At 36.0% G+C, this 25,853-nt stretch overlaps 3 protein-coding genes across 3 annotated transcripts in view; 2 read left to right on the top strand and 1 right to left on the bottom strand.

Moving 5' to 3' along the window:
• The window catches only part of rasa1a (RAS p21 protein activator (GTPase activating protein) 1a), a 39,176-nt gene extending 21,507 nt beyond the window's left edge, over positions 1 to 17,669 (top strand). The window contains exons 5-25 of the mRNA XM_058775516.1: positions 1,471 to 1,588; positions 1,697 to 1,728; positions 2,076 to 2,128; positions 3,247 to 3,397; positions 4,213 to 4,291; positions 4,380 to 4,503; positions 6,315 to 6,471; positions 6,610 to 6,697; positions 7,230 to 7,310; positions 7,644 to 7,801; positions 7,889 to 7,965; positions 9,274 to 9,446; positions 9,612 to 9,771; positions 11,589 to 11,731; positions 12,002 to 12,117; positions 13,299 to 13,385; positions 13,471 to 13,538; positions 14,418 to 14,506; positions 14,618 to 14,695; positions 14,807 to 14,941; positions 16,663 to 17,669. Of these exons, the coding sequence (XP_058631499.1) occupies positions 1,471 to 1,588; positions 1,697 to 1,728; positions 2,076 to 2,128; positions 3,247 to 3,397; positions 4,213 to 4,291; positions 4,380 to 4,503; positions 6,315 to 6,471; positions 6,610 to 6,697; positions 7,230 to 7,310; positions 7,644 to 7,801; positions 7,889 to 7,965; positions 9,274 to 9,446; positions 9,612 to 9,771; positions 11,589 to 11,731; positions 12,002 to 12,117; positions 13,299 to 13,385; positions 13,471 to 13,538; positions 14,418 to 14,506; positions 14,618 to 14,695; positions 14,807 to 14,941; positions 16,663 to 16,746 (2,251 nt within the window). The 3' untranslated portion in view covers positions 16,747 to 17,669. The remainder of the gene's footprint in view (positions 1 to 1,470; positions 1,589 to 1,696; positions 1,729 to 2,075; positions 2,129 to 3,246; positions 3,398 to 4,212; positions 4,292 to 4,379; positions 4,504 to 6,314; positions 6,472 to 6,609; positions 6,698 to 7,229; positions 7,311 to 7,643; positions 7,802 to 7,888; positions 7,966 to 9,273; positions 9,447 to 9,611; positions 9,772 to 11,588; positions 11,732 to 12,001; positions 12,118 to 13,298; positions 13,386 to 13,470; positions 13,539 to 14,417; positions 14,507 to 14,617; positions 14,696 to 14,806; positions 14,942 to 16,662) is intronic.
• A 752-nt stretch (positions 17,670 to 18,421) lies between these two features.
• On the bottom strand, positions 18,422 to 23,218 carry ccnh (cyclin H). The gene is made up of 10 exons (XM_058775518.1): positions 22,999 to 23,218; positions 22,634 to 22,763; positions 22,352 to 22,474; positions 22,191 to 22,264; positions 21,906 to 22,116; positions 21,594 to 21,757; positions 21,442 to 21,512; positions 20,712 to 20,814; positions 18,686 to 18,749; positions 18,422 to 18,602 (listed from the first exon to the last, which is right to left on the bottom strand). The coding sequence occupies exons 2-10, from the start codon at positions 22,748 to 22,750 to the stop codon at positions 18,570 to 18,572; spliced, it is 960 nt and encodes a 319-aa protein (XP_058631501.1). The 5' UTR covers positions 22,751 to 22,763; positions 22,999 to 23,218; the 3' UTR covers positions 18,422 to 18,569.
• A 402-nt stretch (positions 23,219 to 23,620) lies between these two features.
• Positions 23,621 to 25,460, top strand: LOC131540536 (uncharacterized). The gene has a single exon (XM_058775517.1). It carries the CDS (start codon positions 23,820 to 23,822, stop codon positions 25,119 to 25,121), a length of 1,302 nt encoding a protein of 433 aa, XP_058631500.1. The 5' UTR covers positions 23,621 to 23,819; the 3' UTR covers positions 25,122 to 25,460.
• Positions 25,461 to 25,853: the final 393 nt, after the last annotated feature.

Below are 25,853 nucleotides of genomic sequence, written 5' to 3'. Positions count from 1 at the left end.
GATCAATCGATTTAATAATCATCTTGATTTCTGATTCCGATTAATTGCACGTAAGTGTCTGCAGTAGGCCCTTTGGTTATTTATCCTGAGAAAATTTCTGTTATCGTGCACTGGCTTTCATGCTTGGGGTTGTGAGATGTGCAGATCAGAGCTTTTCTCTTAAATCTTAAACTTTCTATTTTACTTAATGTTCCCAAACTGGCAACCTAGCATTTATGTTTGAATCTATTGTGATTTTCTGTTCAAATGAAATAATCATACAGCCAATTTTTTTTTTCCTTCCTGAGACAACTCGTGCTATTTGCTGCTACTAAATCTGTGAGCAAAATGTCTCCGTGACGAACTGTAATAAATCCAAACGTAAAGGTTGCTTAATAATTATTATGCAATCTCTTTGCTACCATGCAAAGTCTTTTTTTGGTTCACAATTTATTTTAAGGTCCAGTTCTCGCCATTAACAAACCATTAACTACGACTTTTGCCTCAATACGCTACTAATTTGCTGCTTATTAATAGTTAGTAAGGTAGTTGTTAAGTTTAGGTGTTGGGTAGGATTAGGAATGTAGAATATGGACATGCAGAATATGTGCTTATAAGTACTAATAAACAGCCAATATATTAATAATAGGCATGCTGTTTCGCAACTGTTTTATTTTATATAAAAGACTTATTTTATATTTCTGATCAAATGTAAAAATAAATTTATCAAATGAGAACAAAACAATGCATAAGACGACTTTCCTGTGGCCTCATGCAATATTAAAGTGTCCATATGACTATAGAGTGTTGGGAGAAAGCAGTAGGTCATCCAGTTATTTTTGCCTACTATTTAAGGATGTTACTGTGTAGAAGGGAAGCTGGCATATTTGGATGCATTACAAGTTTTTGAGCCTCCTGTAATGAGCTGCTGATAGTAGTCAGGTGTGTTAAATACAGAAGACATTCGAAATGTGACAGACCAGGATTGAGATGATCCATTGAGTAGCTGGTTGGAATGATCTTCTTCCTCTGTGGTATTCAATGGCTCTTACAGGAAGTTACAAAAAGTAATAGTGCAGAAAAGCAATGTAAATTGCATGTGAAGCTGGGAAATCCTGTGTAATAGACTAATGCCCTCCCTAAATTTTAACATTTTTAAGCTGCCTCAAAAAAAAAAAAAAAATCTAAATATCATAAAGTGTTACCTCTTACAGGGGACCATCTAGTACCTTCATTAATTGAGAAACATTTCACGTTTATAGTTACTTTTACATTCAGAATGCAACAGCTTATTGTCAAAAATACTCATCTGAAAGATAACAGACTAGGATAACTTTTTATAATCTAAAATTATTTCCCATCTTTTTTTTTTCTTTTTTTTTTAAAAAAGGGTCTACTTTTATTTCATATGGACTATTAAATTTGTGTGGTCATTTCATTCCACTGTTTATTTTTCTCTTCTATATAATTGTATACTTTGTCTTTCTCAAGTTTTCTCAAAGGAGACATTTTTATCGTTCACAATGAACTGGATGATGGTTGGATGTGGGTAACCAATGTTCGGACAGAAGAACAGGGCCTTATTGTGGATGATCTTGTGGAGGAGGTGGTAAGTGTCTTTGAGCTTTTATCCTTTGAAAGCGCCTTACAAAATATTTCAGTAAACTTCCTTTGGATTTGCACATTAATTAAAAGATTAATTTGAATGTATTCTCAGGGACGAGAAGAGGATCCCCATGAGGGAAAAATGTAAGTATATATAGTATAAGACAGTATATCTTTGTTTAGTTTTGCATGCATATCTCTTCTGCCCTGTTAGTTTTAGTTAGTTCATTGTGCCATAGCAGAAGAAACATCTGTCAGAATCAGGGAGAAATGCTGCACTTATGTGTATGAATATGAATGTTTAAGCCTCAGGCTGTTGATCTGATCAGAGAGCAGCTTTGATGGAGGTGGGTTGATCCCTTGTGCTGTGACCGTAGTAGGATGCTCTGACTCAGACTTGACTCACAGGGCCTGGGGTGCTGCCCTCTCTGCCCTGCTTACTTATGTCTCATTTCCTGTTTCCTCTTATTTTTCTTTTTCTATCTTCATAGCTGGTACCACAGGAAGATAAGCAAACAGGAGGCGTACAACTTGCTAATGACAGGTGCATGAGCGTGACAAACCACTGGCTGTTACATGTTTGTGTAATGAACATAGTAAAAAAAAAAAAAAAACCTGACTGTGATATCAGGTGATGTGCTACAACCACGCAGCAATGTATTTCATGGACATATTTTGACATCATTAAAGTAATAGTTCCCTTCTAATTGTAAATAATGATTATTTATGAATGCCTGTTTCCACCATGGAATAAAAAAACACAGAAAATAAAAAAGGCAGTTGCGACTTTGTCTAAAAAAAAAAACACTTCTAATTTATCGTGCAATTCTGACTCTTTTTTTCATTTATTTTTTTATTTTGTTTCCAGCACTGAATACAAAGGTAATTGTGATTTTTATCTCACAATTTTGACTTTACAATTTGCAATTGCAAATTAATATCTCTCAATTAGGATTTTTCATAATTTCTTGCAATTTGGTGATCTAAACTCAAAGTCTTGCGATGTAAACTGTAATGAGAAATTGAGGAAAATTTTTTCAGTTACCTTTTTTAATTCCATTTTATTCTGTGGCTGAAACAGGCTTCTGTAATTGTCAGTATTCGATAAAAAAAAACATGTCAGTTGACATTGGATATTTAATTATACATGATTATTTCCCCTATATTTACATGACCTTTGCCATCATCTAACACTAACTTAAAGTTAATCTTTAATCTTAATTAAAGTTAATCTTTAGCAAATGTCAAAGTGACTATCCATTTATCATACGTTAGTCTTTTATCTGTTATTAGCCAAAATAATTATCTGTCTATCAGTGTATTTACTCCCTCATGTCGTAGATAGATTTGTGGGAGGTACAGACTAAATAATGACTTAACTTCTACTTTTGGCTTAACTACTTCTTTAAATCATAAGTGTGCACGTATTAAGCTCTTTTGATTTATGAAGGCATTAAAGGCTTCATTATCCAGCATTATATGCATCATTTGTCATTTTTGGCTGCCCAAACTTTGAATACTTTTTTTTGCAAACCTAAGAGGGGAAATTCATTAAAGATAACTGGATTATAATAGAGTACAACAGAAGCTGTCATTATTTTCATAACTGCCATTTAAATCTATTTAAAAGCACTTCTAATATGCTGCTTCTCCTCTGTCAAGTTGGTCAGGTCTGCAGTTTTCTGGTCAGGCCGTCGGACAACACACCAGGCGACTACTCCCTCTTCTTTCGTACCAATGAGAACATCCAAAGGTTCAAGATTAGCCCCACTCCCAACAACCAGTACATGATGGGAGGGCGGTACTATAACAGGTAGGACTGCAGACAAATGTGTCTTGTCAATACCTAAAAGCATCATGTGGGGTCTGGCTGAAAATGGACCCTCGTTCTTCATATCCTCCTCTGAAACACCCATTTGCCTTCCCATCAAATAATAAAGTACAATACTTTAATGCCATAACAACATGGTTGTCTGGACATTTTCCTGGTGAGCTCTTCAACAACAATAGCATAACATCTGCGCGCATAAGCATACATATCAGCAATAACCAACCAAAAACATAATAATTATAACTAGCAAAACAGTGAGCAGAGAAACTCCATGTAATCATATAATGGCACCATCTTGGATTCCATAATCAGAATAGTATTAATAACTTTATCTGCTATGTAGTGCTAAGCAGTGTTTGCACATTGCACAATGATGTATAAATAATGATTATGCTATTTTCTTACAATTATGTTATCACTGATTTGGTTGTAAAGATTTCAGATGACTCCACATTTGCTTCACAACTGTATACAAATGAAGTGTTTGATTTTTACATACAGTGGTGAATAATTTATGTATGCCCAAATTTTTATTTCATTCATATGCCTGCAAACACTATTTTTTGTTCACACTACAAATGACTAAACTGATTTCAGCCATATACTCAGTCTGCCTGTCCAAATATTTTTGCTTCCTGATGCTGAACAAAGCATTTTAGAGATTAAACCCTGTCCCATATATTATGCCGCGGAGCTGATTTAATTAAAATGTAACACTATGTAATTTTGCACATAGTAATAAACCACACGGCTGTATATTCAGCTGGTCTCTAATTAAACCAAGTTTTTCCTGGCAGTGTTGACGATATTATCGAACGTTACCGAAAAGAGCAGATTGTGGAGGGCTACACTCTGAAAGATCCCGTCTCAATCCAGGTAAATGAAAGGTCATTACAATAAGCTCAGATATTGCTGAAGATCATCTCAATAATAAGCATAATACTGTGTCCTTTTTGCCGTTTAGCAAAAAGAGCAAGTCCTCTCCGACTTGGTCGACGGCAGAGAAATTTATAACACTATTCGACGGAAAACAAAAGATGCTTTCTACAAAAACATTGTCAAGAAAGGATATCTTCTCTTCAACAAAGGTACTGCAGGCTAGTTTTTATTCAACCAACTGCTTCCCATGACTTTTTTACTGGTTATCAGCACATAAGGCTGTTTGACACATACACGTAACATTTGTATTCAGTGCTCAGTCATTCTCAGTGGGACGAGAGGATGTGGGTAATTTGTAGCACATAAGCCCCATGTGAGTGTGGTTTTGTCAAACCTTGACAGTCTTTGATCACCTGTGAAACGCACAGGAAGACTCTTCACCGACAGCTCAGGATCAGCTATGCAGAACAAAAAGCAAAGCGTTTACCTGAACACACAGAGCTGTCCAGTTCAATGACAGTGGCTTTGCTTAAGAGATTTGGCGCTCTGTGGGGTGTGCTCATTGATCAAAGGCTATGAATCTGAATTAGTTTTGACATCTTGTCTAGTTAGTATTCAGCTGTTTGTATTTAATATTCGGGTGGTTTAATGTGGGCTAAAATCATTATACCTCAAATCCTGGCTGCTTTATATGGACTCCCCGTATTCAAATTAAATTTTCTCTTAAAAATTGATGATATGAATAAATTAGGTGTTCTGCAAGTAATGATATCTGTTAGTTCAGTGTTGTGCAGTGTTCTGATTAGGGCTGGGTTTTAATCAATTATCAGTTTTTATTAATTCTTATATCCCAAGGTCAATCTAGTCTCTTGCAGTTTTTAGCTGATGCGTGAACAGAAGTTAACCAAACATTAATTGTAGCATGCCTGTCATCCAACAATCGCAATAAGCTTTGTGCTTTGCTACTTTTGCTATAAAACAAAGTCTCAGATTTCAGATTCTGCCAATTTCATCAGGAAATTCAATCAATGAATGTCATTTTGGCACTCTTTACCTTGGCATAACAAATCACTCAGTCCAAGTGGTAGTGTGCAGAACACACTAACCAATTATCTCCTCTGTTTTACTACTAGTTATAGCATGAAATAAATACAAATTAACATCAAAGGTTGTGTTAAAAGATGCAGTACAACTAATTGAAATGTATCATGTCTCATGCAATCCCTCAGTGTATCAACCACGGAAAGATGTCAATAAAACAGTTGAACTTACCTCAGGAAAGCCATTCAGTGTCCTTAAACTTGATAGTTAGCTGGAAAAAATAACTCTAGAGAGGAGTGTTTTGCTGAACATACGCACTGTGTTGTGTATTCATTATATTTTTGCCTAACCTGTTAGTGATGTGCTTATTATTTAATCTACGCTTCAAAAAGTCTGTCATAAAATTATAAAAGTTTTCATGACAGCCACCTTTAAATGTAGATTGTAGAAACATAATTATACCATTTAAAAAGTTGATCTAAAACTTCTGTGCAATTTACTTTTGTATAAAGCTCAGTTTTTAATTGTTGCTTAAAAACAAATATCACTTAAATTTAATAGATTATTAATTTGAATGTTTAATAAAGTGGTGTGCCTACTGACAAGGTTCCTGTGTAGTTGACCGCTTTAACTAAAAGGGACTTAATAACGACATGTATATTAAATGAATTAAAATGAATTGATATATTAACGAAATTGGAATGAAATTAAGAGCTTGTGAATCAAATAGATTTGTGAAGTCTGAGTCAGTACCCAGCCCTATTTCTGATACATTTTCTTGTTGGCATTCAGCTGTTGTTTGTATTTAGTATTCAGCTGGTTTGATGTGTAGTAAAATATTTATTATATAGGCTGCTTGTGCAAGAAGTAACATACTTGTCTTTTAAATTCATGACATAAATAAATCAGGTGTTCTCCCACGGGTTGGCTCCCTTAAAATATAAGTATCTTGCTTACCTTTACACTTGTACTTCCACAGGTAAGGGTAAGCGCTGGAAGCATTTGTACTTCATCCTGGAGGGCAATGATGCTCAGCTCATTTACTTTGAGAGTGAGAAGCGAGCCACCAAACCCAAAGGACTAATCGATCTGAGCGTCTGCTCAGTGTACGGGGTCCACGACAGTCTGTTTGGCAGGTATGCAATTGTAATGCAACTCAAGTCACTTGAAAAACAGTATCAAGTATAACTCAAGTGTCCACAGTGTTTGGGGCCAGTTTGCAAAGCAGCAATATTGATGTACATATTTTATGTTGATGCTATTTTTATGTCCAGGCCAAACTGTTTCCAGATTGTGGTTCAGCACTTTAGCGAAGAGCAGTACATTTTCTACTTTGCTGGGGAGACACCTGAGCAGGCACAGGTACTAAATCACTTCTACATATGTGTGTTTATGTATATAAAAAAAGCTCACTAAGGCTGCATTTATTTGATCTAAAATACAGTAAAAACATGAATTTTCAGCAGCTATTACTCCAATCTTAAGTGTCATATGATCCTTCAGAAATCATTCTAATATGATGATTTGGTGTACTGGAAACATTTCTTATTATTATCAATGTTGAAATCAGTTGTGCTGTTTAATATTTTTGTGGAAACCTTGATACATTTTTATGTTTAGAAGAACAGCATTTATTTGAAATGTGCATATTTTTTGTAACCATATAAATCATTACTGTCACTTTTGATCAATTTAATGCATCCTTGCTTAAAAGTATTAATTTCTTAATTAATCTTAATTTCAAATGTACCCTGAATTACCATAAACTAAAAATAAAGGCACTACACACTAAACCCAGATGCCACAAAATTGGAGTTTTTCTGCATGTCTGAACCAAGCCTGTGTAAAAGTGACAAACGAGTCTTTGAACCAACCATGTGTCCTGCATTCACAGGACTGGATGAAATGTCTGCAGACGTTCTGCAATAACCTTAGGAAACCCTTACAGACCACATTCAACAAGCGTTTGCGTCAGGTAAGAGAGAAGTCTCACTGTTTTTATTAAATGTTCACTTCTGTTGCTTTAATCATGAGTTAAGGTGTTCAGATGACTCTGAATGTGCTCTCAGAGCAGGCCACAGCTGAGCTGTCTGGATGCTGGTGAGCAGAGTGATGAAAACCACTTTCAGAGCACCTGATCCCAGACATGCAATTTGGGCTAAATCTAAAAAGAGCATTGTCATCTTCATTACCACAGGCATATTTTTGGAAAAAGATCTCCGCATGTCATCTGCTTCTGACATCTCATCACTTATTCATTACAGAGCACGGAAAAATCTAACATTTGCATGTCATTCTTTCGCCTTAGGTTAGCAGTTTAGTCCTGTATGTGGAGGAGGCCCACAAACTTCCCATCAAACACTTCACCAACCCTTACTGCACCATCTCATTGAACAGTGTGCAGGTAGCGAAGACTCATCCTAGAGAGGGACAGAACCCTGTGTTCACTGAGGAGTTCATCTTTGAGTGAGTTCATTGTGACTCTCAAGACTCGTTTAGAGGCTTTGAAAGTGATGCTCGATTAAGGTTCTGATTACCATTCCTCTCTCGCAGTGACTTGTCAAGCGAAATCAACAGATTTGAAATAAGCTTAAGCAACAAGACCAAGAAGAGCAAAGAAAGTGACATCTGTGAGTATCATTGCCTGCTCATTACCATATAATTATTGCATTAGATTTATTTATATGTCACACTGGGTCCATTAACACTTAACACTCGGCAAACATTGTGTGAATAAAAATGCACTTTGGTAGACAAATGAAATGAGATACTGACTAGTTTAAAAAAAAAAACCTTGTTTAAAATATAAGAATGATTGTCTGACTTAAGCAAACAAGTTAACAAGTCTTGGTGTTAACCACTCAAAAATAAAACATACTTCTAAATAAAATAAAAATGTATCCAGTAAGACACATGTGTGGCAAAAGTTTCATTTTGGATCCTGACCTTTTAAAGGAGTATACTGGAATGTCTGATGACATCATTTGTGACACTGTTGTTTACCACAGAAATCAATTTTATTATTATTATTATTATTTATTTATTATTATTTTTTTGTTACAATAATGCACATACAAAGTCAAGGGTATTATTCAAGCTGTACATTTGATTTAGATAAATGTTAAGTTGTGTTATTAACAATTTCTGTTAGTGGAGTTTTTAATCTATCCTTGTTTATAAGTGCACGACCGTTTAAATGTTTAGGGTCGGAATTTTTTTTTTTAATTATTATTATTATTTTTTTTTTTAAGTAGAGTCTTATGGTCAACAAGGCAGCATTTGTTTTATATTGTAAAAACAGTAATATTGTGAGAGAATATTACTTTAAAATATTTGTATTTTAATATATTTTAAAATGCAGTTTATTCCTGTAATGGGAAAGCTGAATTTTCAGCAGTCATTACCCTAGTCTTTAGTGTCACATGATCTTTCAGAAATCATTCTAAAATGCTGATTTAGTGCTCAAGAAACATTTATTATTATTAATTTTGATTATGTTTGCTTAATATTTTTGTGAAACCATGATGTATGTTTTCGGGGATTCTTTGATGAATAGAAAATTCAGAAGAAGCCTATTTATTTGAAATGGAAATCTGAAACAGAAATGCATCCTTGCTGAATAGAAGTATTAATTTCTTTCAAAACCCCCAAAAAGTAAGAAAGAGAATTATAGTTTATTGAATATAATTTTAAATGTTCTGTGACTTGTTTTCAGTTTTTTTTTTTTTAATCAATTTATAGTTTTGAGTTATTGTCTGTGGTAATCAACAGTATATTAAAGATGCTCCATAGAGCTCAATTTCATTTTCTGCAGCAACATTCCTTTAACATCCCCTATGCTCTTTTTCCTTGCATAAGTGTGCCCTCTGCTGGCACTAGATGAAGCTGAGCAAGACTTCTTCTCTTCTCTAATTTGTTTCTCTTCTGTATTGTTTCAGTGTTCATGCGTTGCCAGCTGAGCAAGCTGCAGAGGGGCCAGATGATCGATGAGTGGTTTCCTCTGAGCTCCTATGTGCCGCTGAAGGGAATTGAGCCAGGCACACTCCGCGTAAGAGTGCGATACTCCATGGAGAAGATCATGCCTGAGGAAGAGTACAGTGAATTCAAAGAGGTGAGCGTACACATGGTCATTTTTTACACTTTGCACAGAAGAGGATGTGACCTTGAAGAGATTGGCCTTAAAGATTGTTGATTTGAACTAATACTTGTGGCCTTGAGCACTTACATTTTTGATAAAAGTATCTTTTGCTGACATGCTCTCACTGTCCATCCCCAGCTCATTCTGCAGAGAGACTATCACGTGATCTATGCGTTGGCTCACGTGTGTGGACAGGACCGCACCCTGCTGGCCAGCATCTTGCTCCGTATCTTGAGACATGAGCGAGCTGAAGCTCCGTTACTGAGGACGTTGAATGACAGAGAAATTAATATGGAGGGTAGGGCTCTATCTTTGTGTTATCTTTGTGTTCCTGTGGCTCAGTGGTAGAGCATTGCGTTAGCAGCGCAAAAGGTCGTGGGGGGAATTGAACACAAAAAAACAGACACAAAAAAAAAATAGCCTGAATGCACTGTAAGTCGCTTTGGATAAAAGCGTCTACTAAATGCATAAATGTAAATGTATTATTCACAGTTCAGTATTCAACAGCAAACAGATGTCACAGCTACACTGAGGCTAGACAGCTTCCCTCAGGCTTGTTCATCTGGTTTTAGCTCTGACAGTTTTGTTTGTGCTTTTTTATACAGTCCCTCTTTTCAAGCAATGAACAATTGTTTACTTAATAGACTGAGTAATCAGACATCATCTTGAAATTGTGCAGTGTGTTCAGAGAAGAGCTGTCACAATACCAGTATTAGTAGTATTGACTCCGTTTGGTATGTGGATGAATTTACAATTTCAATCATGATGAAAGTTTGGCTATTAATGAATATTAATTAGAGCGTGACTTGACTCTGAATTTTTTGTTTGTTTGTTTTTGCAAAGACATCGATACTTTTACTCAAACGATGCATTAAATTCATATAAAAATTAAGTAAAGACATTAATAATATTACAAAAGATTTCTATTTCAATTTTCGATTCATCAGTGAGATATTTTACACCGAATAATTTCTAGGGGTGCCAATAATTGTCCAACGTGTATTTGAGAAAAACATTTATTTCATAATGATATTTCCCCCCATTTTAAATTATTATTATCCAATGAAAGGTTAGATTTTTGTGAATTTTTTTTAATAAAAGATCAAAAGGATTAACAGTGCAGATTAATTTGCACAGCCGCCTTTGCTCATATTTCCCAAGGGTGACGATATTTTTGGCCATGACTGTATATATATATATATATATATATATATATATATATATATATATATATATATATATATATATATATATATATATATATATATATATATATATATATATATAAATGGCATAGCATTACTATACATTGCTTTTGTATTCAGTCTCATCCAGGAGAAAGAGAAGAAGAAAAACCTTAGGTAACCGATTAAATCTTTTCTTTTCGACCACTTCCTCTAGTATGACGAAATTTTAGTAGATTGTTGTCTTAAGAAGAAATGTTTCTTAAGCAGCAAATCGGCATATGAGAATGATTTCTGAAGGAAATTATAGGAATAAATTACATTTTAAAATATATTCCAAAAAAGTAGTTATTTTAAGTTTTGACTGTTTTTTCGAAAATAAGGCAGCCCTTGGTGACTTTTTTTCAAAATCATTTAAAAAAAATCTTACCAAACAGAACCTTTTGAACGGTAGTGTAATTATAATGTAATTAGAATTCTAATAATTATAAAATGAAGTATTTTGGTTACACTATTTTAAGGTGTCCTTGTTACACTGTAATTATACACTTAAGTACTGAGTAATATTAATTAACTTAACATGTACTTACTATATGGTTAGGATTAGGGTTTGTCTTAGGGTTACTTGCATGTAATAATGCATAATTAAGTGTTACTGTAATAGTAAATACATGTAACGTGTAACAAGGACACCTTAAAATAAAGTGTTACCAGTATTTTCCTCCAATTCAGGATACATTCATTATAAATTTTCTTCTGAATTATGAAATGTTAAGACTGTTCTGGATAAATTGAATAATTAATATAACGTTATAATAATAGTAACAATAATAATAATAAAAATGTATAAAGGATGATTATTTATTATTATTGTTGTCCATTGTTTATCATGAACATCCTTACAATGTGGTTTCTTGTTTTGGTGTTGCAGATGAAGCTACAACGCTGTTTCGGGCCACTACTCTGGCCAGTACGTTGATGGAGCAGTACATGAAGGCCACAGCCACTCCTTTCGTCCATCACGCCCTCAAAGACACCATCCTGAAGATCATGGAGAGCAAGCAGTCCTGTGAGGTAATGGAACTAAATAGAACGATGTTGTTCAGTGGACAAAAATATCCCACTGTTAACATCAGGCTTCATTGTGCCCCAGATCTGTAAATGTTCTCATCTTCTTGTTCTGATGTGTTGTGTTTAGTGTTTCTGAGCCAAATCCATCAACATGATGTTCTCTCTAAAGCCTTGGGCAAATTGGCTTTTGTCAGGTTTCTGTTGAATAGTGAATAAACTGGCAGTCAGAATCCTTTTCCCTCATGTGGCGTGTTTTCTGGTCTCCCTCCATAGCTGAACCCGTCTAAACTGGAGAAGAATGAGGATGTTAACCTGAATCTAGCTCACTTACTCAACATCCTATCGGAGCTGGTGGAGAAGATATTTATGGCTGCTGAGATCTTGCCCCCGTAAGCATGATAGCACACCACCATATAGTGTCCTATCAGCATTACTGCTTTGTAGTTCAACCTTATAAATGTGGTACCACACTACCTATAATAATCCATATTTCACAAGTTTCATTACAACGTGTATATACAGTAGTAAAGCAAAAATGTATCGGTATAAAGCAGCTTTATATTAATTGAATTTTTATTATTTTGGGGGGTAAATATTGTATATTTCTTGGTCAAGATTTTGTATTTAATTGTTAGATTTTCAGTTACTCTTGCCATCTAATACTCATTTATAAGGACGGTGCTAGAATATTATAAAGATTTAACCTTTTAAGAGCACTATTTCTTGAATAAAAATTTTCTTATGTTAATAAGATAAAATGATAAAATATTTGGGATTGGAAAAGTTTTTTTTAATGTTTTGAGAGCAGTCTATTATGCTATATAAGGCTGAGTTTATTTGATCAAAAATACAGTAAAAACTGTAATATTGTGAAATATAATTACAATTTAAAATAACTGTTTCTATTTTAATATATCTTAATGTAGTTTATTCCTGTACATTTTCAGCAGCCATAACTCCAGTATTACTCCAGTGCCACATGATCCTTCAGAAATCATTCTAATATGCTGATTTGGTGCTCAAATGAAATTTCTTCTTATATCAATGTTGAAAAAAGTTGTGCTTTACTTTTTTTTTTACTTTTTTTTTATTTGCATTTATTTGAAATAGAAATCTTGCATAACTTGCATATCTTTACTGACACTTCTGTTCAAATTAATGCATCCTTTCTGAATAAAATAATTTCTTCTTTTTTTTAAATAACCACAATTTTAAATAATAATATAATTAAATATACTTGAATATTATGTATGTATGTGTATGTGTGTGTGTATATATATATATATATATATATTTTTTTTTTTTTTTTTTTAGCCATAGCAGTATACATTTGTAACATTATCTTATTATTGGTCTTCAGCAATAACAAAATAATGTTAGCTTAACATAATAAATATTATCAGAAAATAATTATCAGCTTATCATAAAGACCAGATTTTTATATCAGTGCATCCCCACTATATTACCTTCCTGTCCATATTGTGCTGAATTGATTATACACTTCTTTATGGTGCAACGCTGTTTATACAGCCTTAGTGTTCATAGTTTGTCTGTTTCCTCCTTGTCTAAGGACCCTGAGGTACATTTATGGCTGTCTTCAGAAGTCCGTGCAGCAGAAATGGCCTACCAACACTACGATGAGAACCCGAGTTGTGAGGTAACACGTTGTCAAGCTACATTTGCATGTGTTTACAGAGGAACATCTTGCAAAGTGCCAAAATGTGTTTGTCTTTGTCCTCCAGCGGTTTTGTCTTCCTAAGGCTCATCTGCCCTGCCATTCTCAACCCCAGAATGTTCAACATCATTGCTGGTGAGAGCACAGCTTGCACACAAGCTCTTTTTTTTCAGATGCAACATATTTAGGTCCAGTACCCACTCAAATATTTAATTCTGCACCTGTTAGAGCTTCAGTCTGATAGAAGGGCACTTAACGATCCAAATGTGCAAAAGGCATAAACATGTCATAGTGAGGCAAAGTCAACAGCCTTTCGTATTTTTATACAAAAGTGGATTTATTGCACATTATATATTTAGCTGGAATAAAATATTTAAAAAAAAAATTAAGTTTGTTAGTGAAGGGTTTTAAAATTCTTTCTAACAAAAATGTCACATCATAAGAGCATAACAAAAATGTAATGAATAGTAATGTATTTTTAATTAATTTTAATAAAATTTTACTGTTGGCTAAATGCAAGACAAAAATAACGAAAAATTTAAGAAAAATGTAGAAACATTACAAGATAGATATGTACAATATATCGGGTCAGTAAGATATTTTTTTTTAATTATTATTATTACTTTCATTCAGCAAGGATGCATTAAATTGATCAAAAATTTACTTTTTTATTTTTTATTTTCTCATTAAGATATTTTTTATTATTATTACTTTCATTCAGCAAGGATGCATTAAATTTATCAAAAATTTACTTTTTTATTTTTTATTATTTTCTATTAACCACAGAATTAAGAATTAACCACAGAATAAAAACTTCAAAGACTATATAGAAGTTAACAAGTTAATTAACAACAGACTACATTACCAAACCATAACTTGAAGCCAAACCAAATTTGAAGAACTTTTTGTGTAAAAGCCATGTCTAAAAAAAGTGTACAAAATGAAATCAACATTGGTACCTCAACTTGTTTAGTCTGATATTAAAGATAATGAAAATGTGTCTTGTCTTTGCAGACCCTCCATCCTCCACAGCAGGTCGAACACTCACCCTGGTAGCAAAGTCTGTGCAGAACTTGGCCAACCTCGTGGAATTCGGTGCTAAGGTGTTTGGATTTTCACGCTGTGTTAGAAAATGAGTTGCGCTGAATAGATGTCAAAGAGTCCTGTGAATGCTAATGTTGAGATGCATATGTTGTAATGTGTTTGTCTTGCAGGAGCCCTACATGGAGGGGGTGAATCCTTTCATCAAGAACAACAAACAAAGGATGATCATGTTTCTGGATGAGCTGGGGGTAAACTGCCTTGTATCCATTTTTAAAGCAGCATGGGTTGCCTGCGGCTCAGTTTATGAGCTCTGTGTGAAGTAGCTTTTCTATAACATTCTCTCTCTGCTGTTTCTCCAGAATGTTCCTGATCTCCCGGAATCTACCGAGTACTTTAGGACTGATTTGTCCCGTGACCTTGCTGCCCTGCATGAGATCTGTGCTACACATTCTGACGAACTCCGCACCCTCAGCAATGAGAGAGGAGCACAGCAGGTATGTGTCTCTCTTGTGATACATGATGGTGGGACATATATATATATATATATATATATATATATATATAGACATAATAAGCATTCAGCCGGTCATTAGCGCAAAACCAACCCTGACAGGGTGATCAGGACGTGACACGAATGTATGGACTGACTGTTCGTTATCACACTTATTACACAGTTACTTATCATATAGTATTGATTTTAGCTGAAATTGAAAAAGTCTTCAGAGACACAAAACTAGCATGGCTACAATATTCCCTCTAAGCTGCGGGCATGCAAGGCTGCGCATTTTTTACGTTGCTACCATACAGAAGAAATAATATCCGTTCACAGGACACACGCAAACCGCTATAGAGTTGGCATGCTATAGATTAAGAACCGGTGAATGCAGTTTACAGTTTCATAGAAAGAGTAGCATGTGCACTCACACAGGTGTAGTAGTGTGCAAACTCTACTACATTGGGATGTTTGGATAACTACAGTATATAAGAATCCACGTTCACGTTTTTTGAAAATATTTAGCTTACAGATCTGTTTAAAGGCTTTGTTTTCTATTCATTTCTATTCTATTCTATCAGTTTAAATGCTTCAATTTGTTTTTATTATATTATATAAACCTAATAATTGACCTCATATTATATTATTATAGGCCTGTTATATTAATAAAAAGAACTGTTCTGCATGATTTTTTCTTTTAATGATATTATTAGAATTTCTTGGTAACACATGCATGGCTATATAGTGAAGCAATCACCAGGGACAATAAAACTAGCATAGCCATATACCATAGTAAATCGGTTACCAGAGACAATCTTCAAATATATAACACAGCAGTCATTATACAAATATATGTGACCACAGAATGTCTAGATTAGCCAGTCAGAATCACGTATTCCAGAGAGCTGCGAGATAAAAAATAATTGAAAACAATTATAATTAAATTTAGGATTCCAGGAGTTTTAATAGCTGAATAATAGCTTCACTCATTAATGATTTACTGCATAAGAATTTAAAAATAAAATAAAAATTTAATTCACAATCTCAACCCAATAAAATATTTTAGAGCTCCTTTGGGCTGCTTGGTTGAGAATCATTGGCTGGATTTTTTTTTTTAAGATGGTGTGTCAATTGGAGTTAATTTTTAAGTAAAAATTAAAAACTGCATTCTTTATTTTGAGTGTCCACTTTAGACATTCTACTAACAGTAAGTAACTTTGCAACTAAATGTCAACTAGCAGTCATTAGAGTATTAGTAGACTAACACTTTATTTTGATGGGTCCACAACATACTGACTATAAGAAACTTTGCAAGTATATGTCAACTTATTCTACTAACCCTAAACCTACCGTAACAGTCTACTCTGAGAGTTAGTAGACATGTAGTTGCAAAATTACTTGTAGTTAGTAGAATGTCTAAAGTGGACTATCAAAATAAAGTGTAATCCAGTTCTGTTGTGCTCCATCTAGCTGGTTTTATTTATCATTGAAGCTCAGCAAGTCGGAATTTTCACCCACACGCTGTTATTGGTGCAAACATTAATGAAAAGGCCACCAGAGGATCAGAAAATGACTGTCGGCATCACTAGACGACCTCACAAATGACCTCGAGAAAACAAGACAAAAAATGCATTTCCTTTGGCTTTGCCATGCCATTTTTTAACCCAGCAGGTGAAGATTATAATGCAATCATTGTTTGTTGGCTCTTTCTGTTCTTCACAGCACGTGCTGAAAAAGCTGCTGGCCATCACTGAGCTCCTCCAGCAGAAACAGGCGCATTATGCCATGTCCAACAGCAACAGGTAGTTCCTCCTCCGTCATTTTGTCTGTCAGTTTGTCTCCGTCTCCATGGAGTAGCCAATGGGACCCCAGCATGCTCCACCCTCATCCCCATGCCAACTCCTACCCTCCCCATATCTTCCATCCTCCCTTTTCCTCTGCCTCATTGTCTGTGCCACGAGAACTATGCAAACTACAGCAGAAAACAAAACGGCTGGACTCCCAAGTCCAACACCAATGACTTTATAATCACACGACCAGATCGTTCGGTTTGACTGCTCTCCGTATCTTGGGTACATATCAATCTAACAGACGGGTCGAACGAATGACCCATTAAGTCGACAGAATGATGGTTTTAAATACAGGTTGCCAAAGTGTATCTCTTCATCTGCTTGATCTGAAACTGAACTGACACAAGGCTGCAACGATTCTTCTCTATAACTGGATTATGAGCTAAAATGCTTTTTATACTGTAATTTGTTACTGATTTACATGGCTATGAATATGCAAAATGTGCTCAGACTAGTGTTCTTCTTTGTCCTTTTCCCTGTTCCATTTAGTTCGATTTGTGCTGTAGACTGGATTTTGTTTTTCTTTTCATCATCCTCAGAGAGTATGATTATTTTATATCAAAACAATAAATTCTCTTGCTGGAATCATGAGTATATAATTTGAGGTAACCTGATTTGTTTTCCATATTGTACAATATGTTTGATTGGTTCATTTTCCCTGAGACAAACTCAAAGCCAGACACGTTCTCAGGAGAAAAGTTTAAGGTAAAAAATGTTTACAGCAGTACAATTTATAATAGTAAAGATTGTATCAGGAATGCATGCACTTATTAAACATGTTTTATAAAGTACTGACTGTCTCAGATCAGCTCGTGGAAATGGCTTTTGAAAATAACAAGACAGCTGTTGTGCTCCTCTAAAAATATTCTAGTGTTTGTCTCTGTTTTCAGTTCTTGATTTTGAATAAAGAACCATTATTATGGTTATCAACAGCATCTGTGGTGTCACTTGAGCATAACCCAGAACATCCCTTTAACCCCGCTTTTCTGTAGGGAGACTGACCCTGCAATGTGTATACTGTAAGACATCTGTTAAATGACTGCTTGAAGGCTGAAAAAAGTACAATTGTTACAGCAGTAATTGAAGTTGCAGGCAGTTCTTGCTCATCCTGTAGATTTTAACTACCATTCAAAAGCTTGGGGTTGGTAAGATTTTTAATAGCATTTTTGAAAGACGTTTAAATAAAAATACCATCAAATCTAATATTGTGAAATTACAATTTAAAATGTAATTTATTTCTGCGATGACACAGCTCAATTTTCAGCATCGTTACTCTAGTCTAAAGTGTCACATGATCCTTCAGAAATCATTCTAATATGCTGATTTGCTGCTCAAGAAACATTGCTTTTCATTATCAGTTGAAAGCAGTTGTGCTGTGTAATATTTGAGTGATACTTTTTTCAGGATTATTTGACGAAAATCTCAAAAGAACAGTATAGTCTACATAAATCTTCTGTAACAAATGTCTTTACTGTCACTTTTGATCAATGTAATGCATCCTTGCTGAAAAGCATTTATATCTTTCAAAAAAAAAAAAAAAAAAAGCAGTGTAAATGTTCCATGCTTGTGGTAATATTGTGTTAATACAATAACCCAACAATTATATTATTAATAATAAAAAATAATGTTTTATTTTCACAAAGAAAAAGCTTTACATGACATTTTGCTGAAATATTTACAATCCAGTTGGAGAAGTGCATCCTCTGTCAGTTATGGCAAGTGCCAAAAGGAATCACACAACCTGTTGAGGATGTTGCCAATTTAAAAGCAATTTCATTGTCACAATGCATCCAAATCCTCATCAGTCCACTCCTGCAAAACAGAAAATCCATAAGCTTCAAGCAGTAGCCAGAAGATGCTCATTTGAGGAACAAATGATCTTCAAATAAACTTACTTCCTCAGCCACCATCTGCCTTTTCACAACGTGATCATCATCTTCATATCCATGTTTTCTTTTCCTGAAGGACATGGACAGAGGAAAGCATCAGAACCATAAACTGTTATCATCTGAAGACTGCATTCATTTAGTAACTGTCTTTGGTGACCCATCAATCTCACACACATCTAAGCATGCAAACTAGTGTATCAATGTAGCTCATAACTGTGTAGTTATAGATCATATGTACTTTTTGTCCGTGACAGGTTGTTGTTGTTTAACTGTAGCCTCAAAGAAATGGATTCCATAGACTTTTGTGAGCTAGAAATCCTGTCTCAGTAGGGTGAAGATCAAGCTGATCTATAGCCATAGCCTTCTGAAAGTACTTAATTTTTTTTTTTTATGGTTTACCCTCATTCCCTCAAGACTTAATCCTGAAAGGTCACCATCCCTAATTTTGTCTTTATTTTGCAGAACTGAATGTACCTTTATGGCTGTAGCAACCACTATCCAGATCCTCTGAAAGAAAAGATTGGTAGCAAAGACAGCAAGAATCGTTCTCCCCAGATGCAAATGAAGGCGGCGGATGCTCTGACTCTAGTTAGGCAACATACTGCCAATCTCCATCTCTCAAAGCAACAGATTCAAAACTTGAATTCACACTGAGCCATCAAAGAGATGATTAGAGATGTTATTTCTGTCGATATGATCTCTTGGAATCATGAATCTTCAACAGAAGAACCAAAAATGAGCATAAATCTGAAATGCTTGTCAACTTGACCCTAAATGGAGATTTCTGCAAAATCAAGTCCTGTCTGATCTGTCCAACTTCGATTGATACCGCTTGTGTAACCGGCCTGGGAGCCATGAGCGCTAGACTGGCATCTGCAGCAAGCAAGAACTTTGGCACTGCATTGCTCTTGACCATCAGGGAAGCGAGATGCACTTATGATGCAAGCCTTAAGAAACCGTCTACACTCAGTACTACTGCACAACCTCTTCCCGTTTTCGACTGCGGTTTCAGATAGAGGTAGGCTTAGATCCTACAGATAACGACTGATTCCTATCTTACCTTCTGAGCCGCTTCGCTTGACAAGATGCTGCATCCTGGCTTTTATCTCCAATCCAGTGTTTGTATGTGATACATGAGCAGATCAGTAAGACCAATTCAATTTTGGAGGATAGATTACACGAGGCTGGAGCATGCATCCACTTTTAATAACCTGCCCCCTGTTCTTCCACCTAACCTACAATGGCACCATCTCGAGCTCAAATGAATTTTAAAGCTTTTCCCTAGATTGGGCCAAGTAGATTATGAGCTTCCTGGTTCATTTCAGTATATCAGTCTCACTTGGAGTTAATTTGGCTGTTTCTTGATGTGTATTATTATGTAAAACCTCGACGCGTATCGCCAATTTATTATGATTCTATAATGTCCTTTTGTTTGCTCAATTTGACAAGTAGTTGCATTGTCCTGTACTCGCTGACTACCTTACAAAGAAAGTACTGTGGTGGTACCATTGTACAGTGGAGATAACTGATGGAGATACCATGGTACTCTGATATACATCATTGTAATGAATGACTACCATGGTACATGTCCAGAAAACTGCTTTTAACCATTGTGCCATGTCATAAAAACATGGTAATACATTCATGTTAGTTTATGAAGGTGTATAATCGCTACAACTGACTTGAAACGGCTCACTTTGTACTCATTCCCGGTTTTCATCTACAGCTGATGTAGGGGATTCTGTACAGTACATTTAGCTGCATTTTATGACCCAGCAGATCTATGAAAAGCATGATGCAGATTTACTTTTTTTTTTTTTTTTTTGTATTTTAGGTAGCTCATGTATTTTTATTTTTCTATTTTATACTCAAAACCCACGACTTTTGCATCTTAGATACAAAACACCAAGTTACTAACCTTGCTGAATAAAACTCTTAGTATGATTAATTTTGTGTGCTTTTTAAACCGACTGATCTGATTAGAACTGTAAGGGCCATATCATTGATTTTATATTTTCCAACAAATACTCACAAGTTTGTAGCAAATTCAGCATGAATCCTTTCCAGTTTCTGTTTGCAGGTATTGACCTCCTCAGCTTTGGGAAGCTCGTATGCTTTAACAAGACTTGTTGTTCCTATAATGAAAACAGACACAATATTATGGTCCACATGGTAGATTTATGTCCTTAATGCACCAAAAACAAAATTTTTGATGACCAATGTTGTCCTTAATACAGCAAGCTTCCAAATAACTGGTTTGCCCAATAAGTTACTATTATGCATAACAACAGCAAATCAGAACTTCTGATGTATGGATATGCACTACATTGATAAGTTTGTCTTCTATAGTTTTGAAAGAAGTCACTCACCGAGGCTGAAATGATTTGATCAAAAATAGTGAAACAATAATATTTTAATATATTTTATCATGAAATGTATTCCTGTGATGCAAAGCTGAATTTTTAGCAGCCATTACTCCGGTCTCACATGAACTGTGTCAAGAGTCTGTTAGCCATTTAAGTCTTAAGATCAAAAGGTTTTTAAGGTGATTAGAAATATATATTCTGTCTTTCGTCTTCAAAATGGCATTTCATAGCAAAATTTATCTTTTAGGAGATAAACCTCTCATAAAATAACTTTGATGAAGTTCCAGGCCACCATTTATCAGATTTACCCACTGAATATCTGAGACCTTTTATGAAGGTTTTGCAGGATTGTCTAGTGACATTTTAACAGTTAAAAAAAAGAAAAGAAAAACTTACGTCTCATTGACTCATACATCTTTGAGAGGGTCTCTTTATCCTCCTTAAGCCCCATGCATTCAGTCAAATATCTATAAATGTCAAAGAAAATACTTTTTAACGTCCTGCCGTCTCAACTGTTAGAATCTCTGAATGCTGAAGGAGAAACCTACGCCTCCATCTTGAGGCCAGCACGTGCTGCACCGTTAAGGACAGCAGTAAGGGCGATCTGAGACGGAGAAAAGAGGAGTCCAGCATCTGTCATTGCTGCTCTGTTGAGAAAGTCTTCTGCACTCTTTCTCAGCATCTCTGGGTTCTCTAACAATGGGTATCTGGTCTGAGAATACAGAAACCATGCACTTCAATTCACTTAATCTGCAATTAGCAAATTTAAAAAATGTTTGAGCAGCCTGTCATGATAACATGTGCCCAACTAAGGGCATGCATTTGGGGTGGGAGTGTCTATAACCATGCTTTAGACTCACCTTCAGGTCAATCAGAAAGCCCTCCATGGGCCGATAAGGATTGTGAACAACCAGATGAAAATTGAGCTGCTGGATAAGCAGCAGCTCATACTCCAGAATCTGTTCTAGAGCCCTCTCCTGGCCCACCGGGCTCTCCTGAAGATTCCCCACAAACTGAGTGCTGGACACATTAAACTCATCCACTTTACAGGCGAGATACATACATGTCAACCTGCAAAAGTGGGCGTGAAGGTCAGAAATGAAAAATCTCTAATAATGTGTGATTTTATAACTCAATACACTTACATTATCGTCCGAGGGTGATATTCCATCAAAGAGTTGTTCAAATAGAATCTTCGAAAATACATACAAGCTGTGCCCTGAAAAACATATTCTTTTAAAATACAAAAGCCAGAACGGCACACTAAATGACCCCATCTTTAACTGATAAAAGTGACATGTATTACCACAACAGATTTAGGCATAGCAGGCTTGAACATGGCACAGAAGTCTAGCAGTCTCTTCTCATAGTGTCTGAAAAGCACTTTCTCTTCTTGTTCCTCAAGAAACATGGATTCATTTATTCCAGGCTGAAAAACAGATGAATCCTAAGTATGACTGGTGTTTATGTTGTTAACACTATGGCTGGATTACTGTGCTTTGTGTGTGGATGGATGGATGGATGGATAGATCATTTTGTAGACTTGCATGCAAGTTACATAAAGACAAATCCTACAGTTGTCACTTACCTTCCCACTGGACATGGCTTTTGAGCAGAACTTCCGATTAGCTCCTCGTCTTAATTTATCTAAGGTTTCCTCTTTATCGTAAGTCCAGAATTTCTTCTGAGAGCTGTTGTGATACATGTTTAATATAAAGCTGTGGACAGAACAATACAACTATGATTACACACCAGATACGTGAATTTTGTCAAACCGCAGCTCTCGTGCAGAAGTCCAGTAAGTTAGGTAGCAGACGAGTATAAAGTTACACATATAATAAAGTCTATTTAAGAATTACTAGTGACGTTATTTAAGTTAGTGCAGTAAAGTAAGGTAATGTTTCCAGATCTCATTAAAATTATATTTTATCCTAAGGATGAAATATGTCTCACCCCTCTTGGGCACGCGATGACGCTTCGTCTGTGTATCAAGGATGGTCGCACAAATATTAAATGGTTTTAAAAGACTCGGCTATTGAGCTTTATTTCAACCAAGGTCTCAACAGTAGACATGCGCGAGAACGCGTCGCGTACGAATCACGCCACTTTTTAGTCGCATTTGGATGATGTCGATTGTGTTCTTAATTTACGAGTCTGACTCATTTCTGTGAATCGGCTCTTTAGAACAGTTTGTTTAAAAGATCCAGATCATACAAACAATTCAGCAGTTCATTTACGTCATGCACTAGGGGTGTCAAATTCAGTTCAGTTTAGCTCCAACCTTAATTAAACACACCTGAACCAGCTAATCAAGGTCTTCGGGATTACTAAAATCTTCCAGTCAGGAGTTTTGGAGCTTGTTCGGATCTACTCTCTGTATACCAGAGTATATCTTCACACCCACTACAGCGACCAGTTAGAGCCATTTATAACCACACACGACATTGTTTTATAAAGGTCTTTATTCAAATCATATTTCGTTTCTTAATGACTTTTGTTTTTAAGACATTAATAATTGCTGTAATAGCGGAATTGGAACAAATAAAATTACTATAAACAGTGAATGATTCGTACACGTATTTGTGTTGACAGAGCTCTCATACACATTTCTAGTTTTATTTGCAAAATTTCAGCTGCTTGTCACTGCTCGATTCAGTCGGCTTCGTGTCCGAATCATTCTGACCGAACCGGTTCAACTGATTCACTGAAAAGATCCAACTTAAAAGAATCGCCGCCAGAGTTCAAATCTCCATCGCTTCTGAGAGAACATAAACATGGCCACGAGGAAATATTTCCGCAGATCAATCCAGGAAAGAAAGCGTATACTCGAGAAATATGACCAGCTTCCTCCAATGTCCCAAAGAGCTGCAGCGCGTTTGCTAAACATCTCAGGGCCGCTGCTTTGCATCTGGCTCCGGAAAAGGAATATAAAAAATGCCACATCTAACGTTAACCTTCCCAGGACTGTCTTTCCATCTCGCAAGACGCCTCGAGTAGAAGCTGCACTCTGGAGGTGGATCGATACTTCTCGTGAGAACGGAATTACAGTAGATGATTCAACGATTCGTAGAAAAGCGACTATAGTGGCTACAGAAATGGGCCTCTGTAATTTCAGGGCGAGCACACAGTGGTTGGCACGCTTCAGGACACGGGAGACAGTAATACGAAAGATGTTCCAGGTCGACCGAAAAACGGGAGACGCACCAAAAGAGCCCAAATCCGGTAAAGGCAACCTTACAGCCAAAAAGACGCATCGAATCGAAGCTGCACTGTGGCGGTGGATCGATCATTCTCGTGAAAGCGGCATTCGCTTAGATGATTCGACGATTCGTTCAAAAGCGGCTCGGTTGGCCAGAACTGTGGGTTTCCGTAACTTCAGAGCAAACACAGAATGGTTCACCCGCTTTAAAACACGAGAGGGAATCGTACGAGCGATGTTCCGGATCGGCCGAAATAATCGATCTTCTGATAATAAGACGATGGCACGATTGGTACCAAGGATGGATTTCACATCTGCAAAGACGCGACAACTCGAAGCCGCGCTTTGGAGATGGATCGATCATTCTCGAGAGGAGGGTATCATTACAGATCAAATGATTCGTTCAGAAGCGACTCGGTTGGCTCGGATGATGGGATTCGGCAACTTTCGTGCAAGCGCAGACTGGCTCAACCGCTTTAAAACCCGTGAGAAAGTTGTACGAGAGATGTTCCAGCTCGACCAGTGTTTAGAAAATCCGCAAAGCGACCGAGCTGAGGACAGAAGTGCGTCCGATCAAGTTATCCAACAGTCTGAGGAGAGCATAACGGACCAGTCTAGCGATGAAAGTGACTCACTAACGGATCTGGACATTCCCAAACTCGAACCGACAGTGGTCACGGCTGAGCTCAACGGTGATTTACACACGGTCACTGTTCCTTCACTGTGGCAAATGAAGGAAGCCATGAAAATACTGGCAACCGGGTTACTGTACAGAGGATTCTGCGACTTTAAACTTCTTCATCAATTTGAAAAAGAGGTTAACACTGTTTTGAGAAGATCTGTGACCCTAGGAACGCAAAACGGCTCACAAGCATAAAATTCTGGGACTTGAGTGTGTTGTAGGTTTTTACAGACTGGTCCATTAGTGTAAATATAATGGTGTTTATTTCATCATAACGGGACAGGTGCAACACAGACTCTCTCTCAGATGACCACATGGGGGCGCCAAGCGTTTGTTATAACACAGTTTCCTATGTTGGAAACGTGGTTCCATTTAAGTGTTATTTTGTTAACCCAGTTTTTATTTTGCAGCATAAATGTGTATTATATTATGGAGGTGCTTAATTTGTTCTACGATTTCTGGTTTAAATGTTTAAACACTGTTAAATGACTGGCTTTATTTTTACACGCACACAAAAATAAAAGCTTTTGATTAAAAATCTTTGTTGATGACATTCTTTTTATTTTTACATGAAATGTTTAGACCAAACATTTGCCTTTTTAAAAAGCCACTGAAGCTTATGAAGCCAGACAGAATAAATTACCAACCTCCTATCTGAGTAGGGCTGTGTAACCTAATTTGCATAAACATGCGTAATTTATGAATAATAAATGTTCTTGTATTCAGCGCGATCCATTAATTTGCATATCACCATGGCACTACAGTTATTTTTCCTGTGTGCTGTGCTACCATGAAGCGATAAGAACCTGCATAAAACAGAATTAAAAGGTGAGTATGTATTGCCTTTTTACACTCTCTAGACTCCTGCTGTTGTTGAGGGATGATATGTGTTTTAACCTAAATAACTGTCTTTTTTCATGCTTTTGA

The sequence above is a fragment of the Onychostoma macrolepis genome, chromosome 05, assembly GCF_012432095.1.
Source record: "Onychostoma macrolepis isolate SWU-2019 chromosome 05, ASM1243209v1, whole genome shotgun sequence".
NCBI lineage: Eukaryota > Metazoa > Chordata > Actinopteri > Cypriniformes > Cyprinidae > Onychostoma > Onychostoma macrolepis.
Note: the sequence above shows the minus strand (reverse complement) of the source record. Positions and strands in the feature narration are given on the sequence as shown.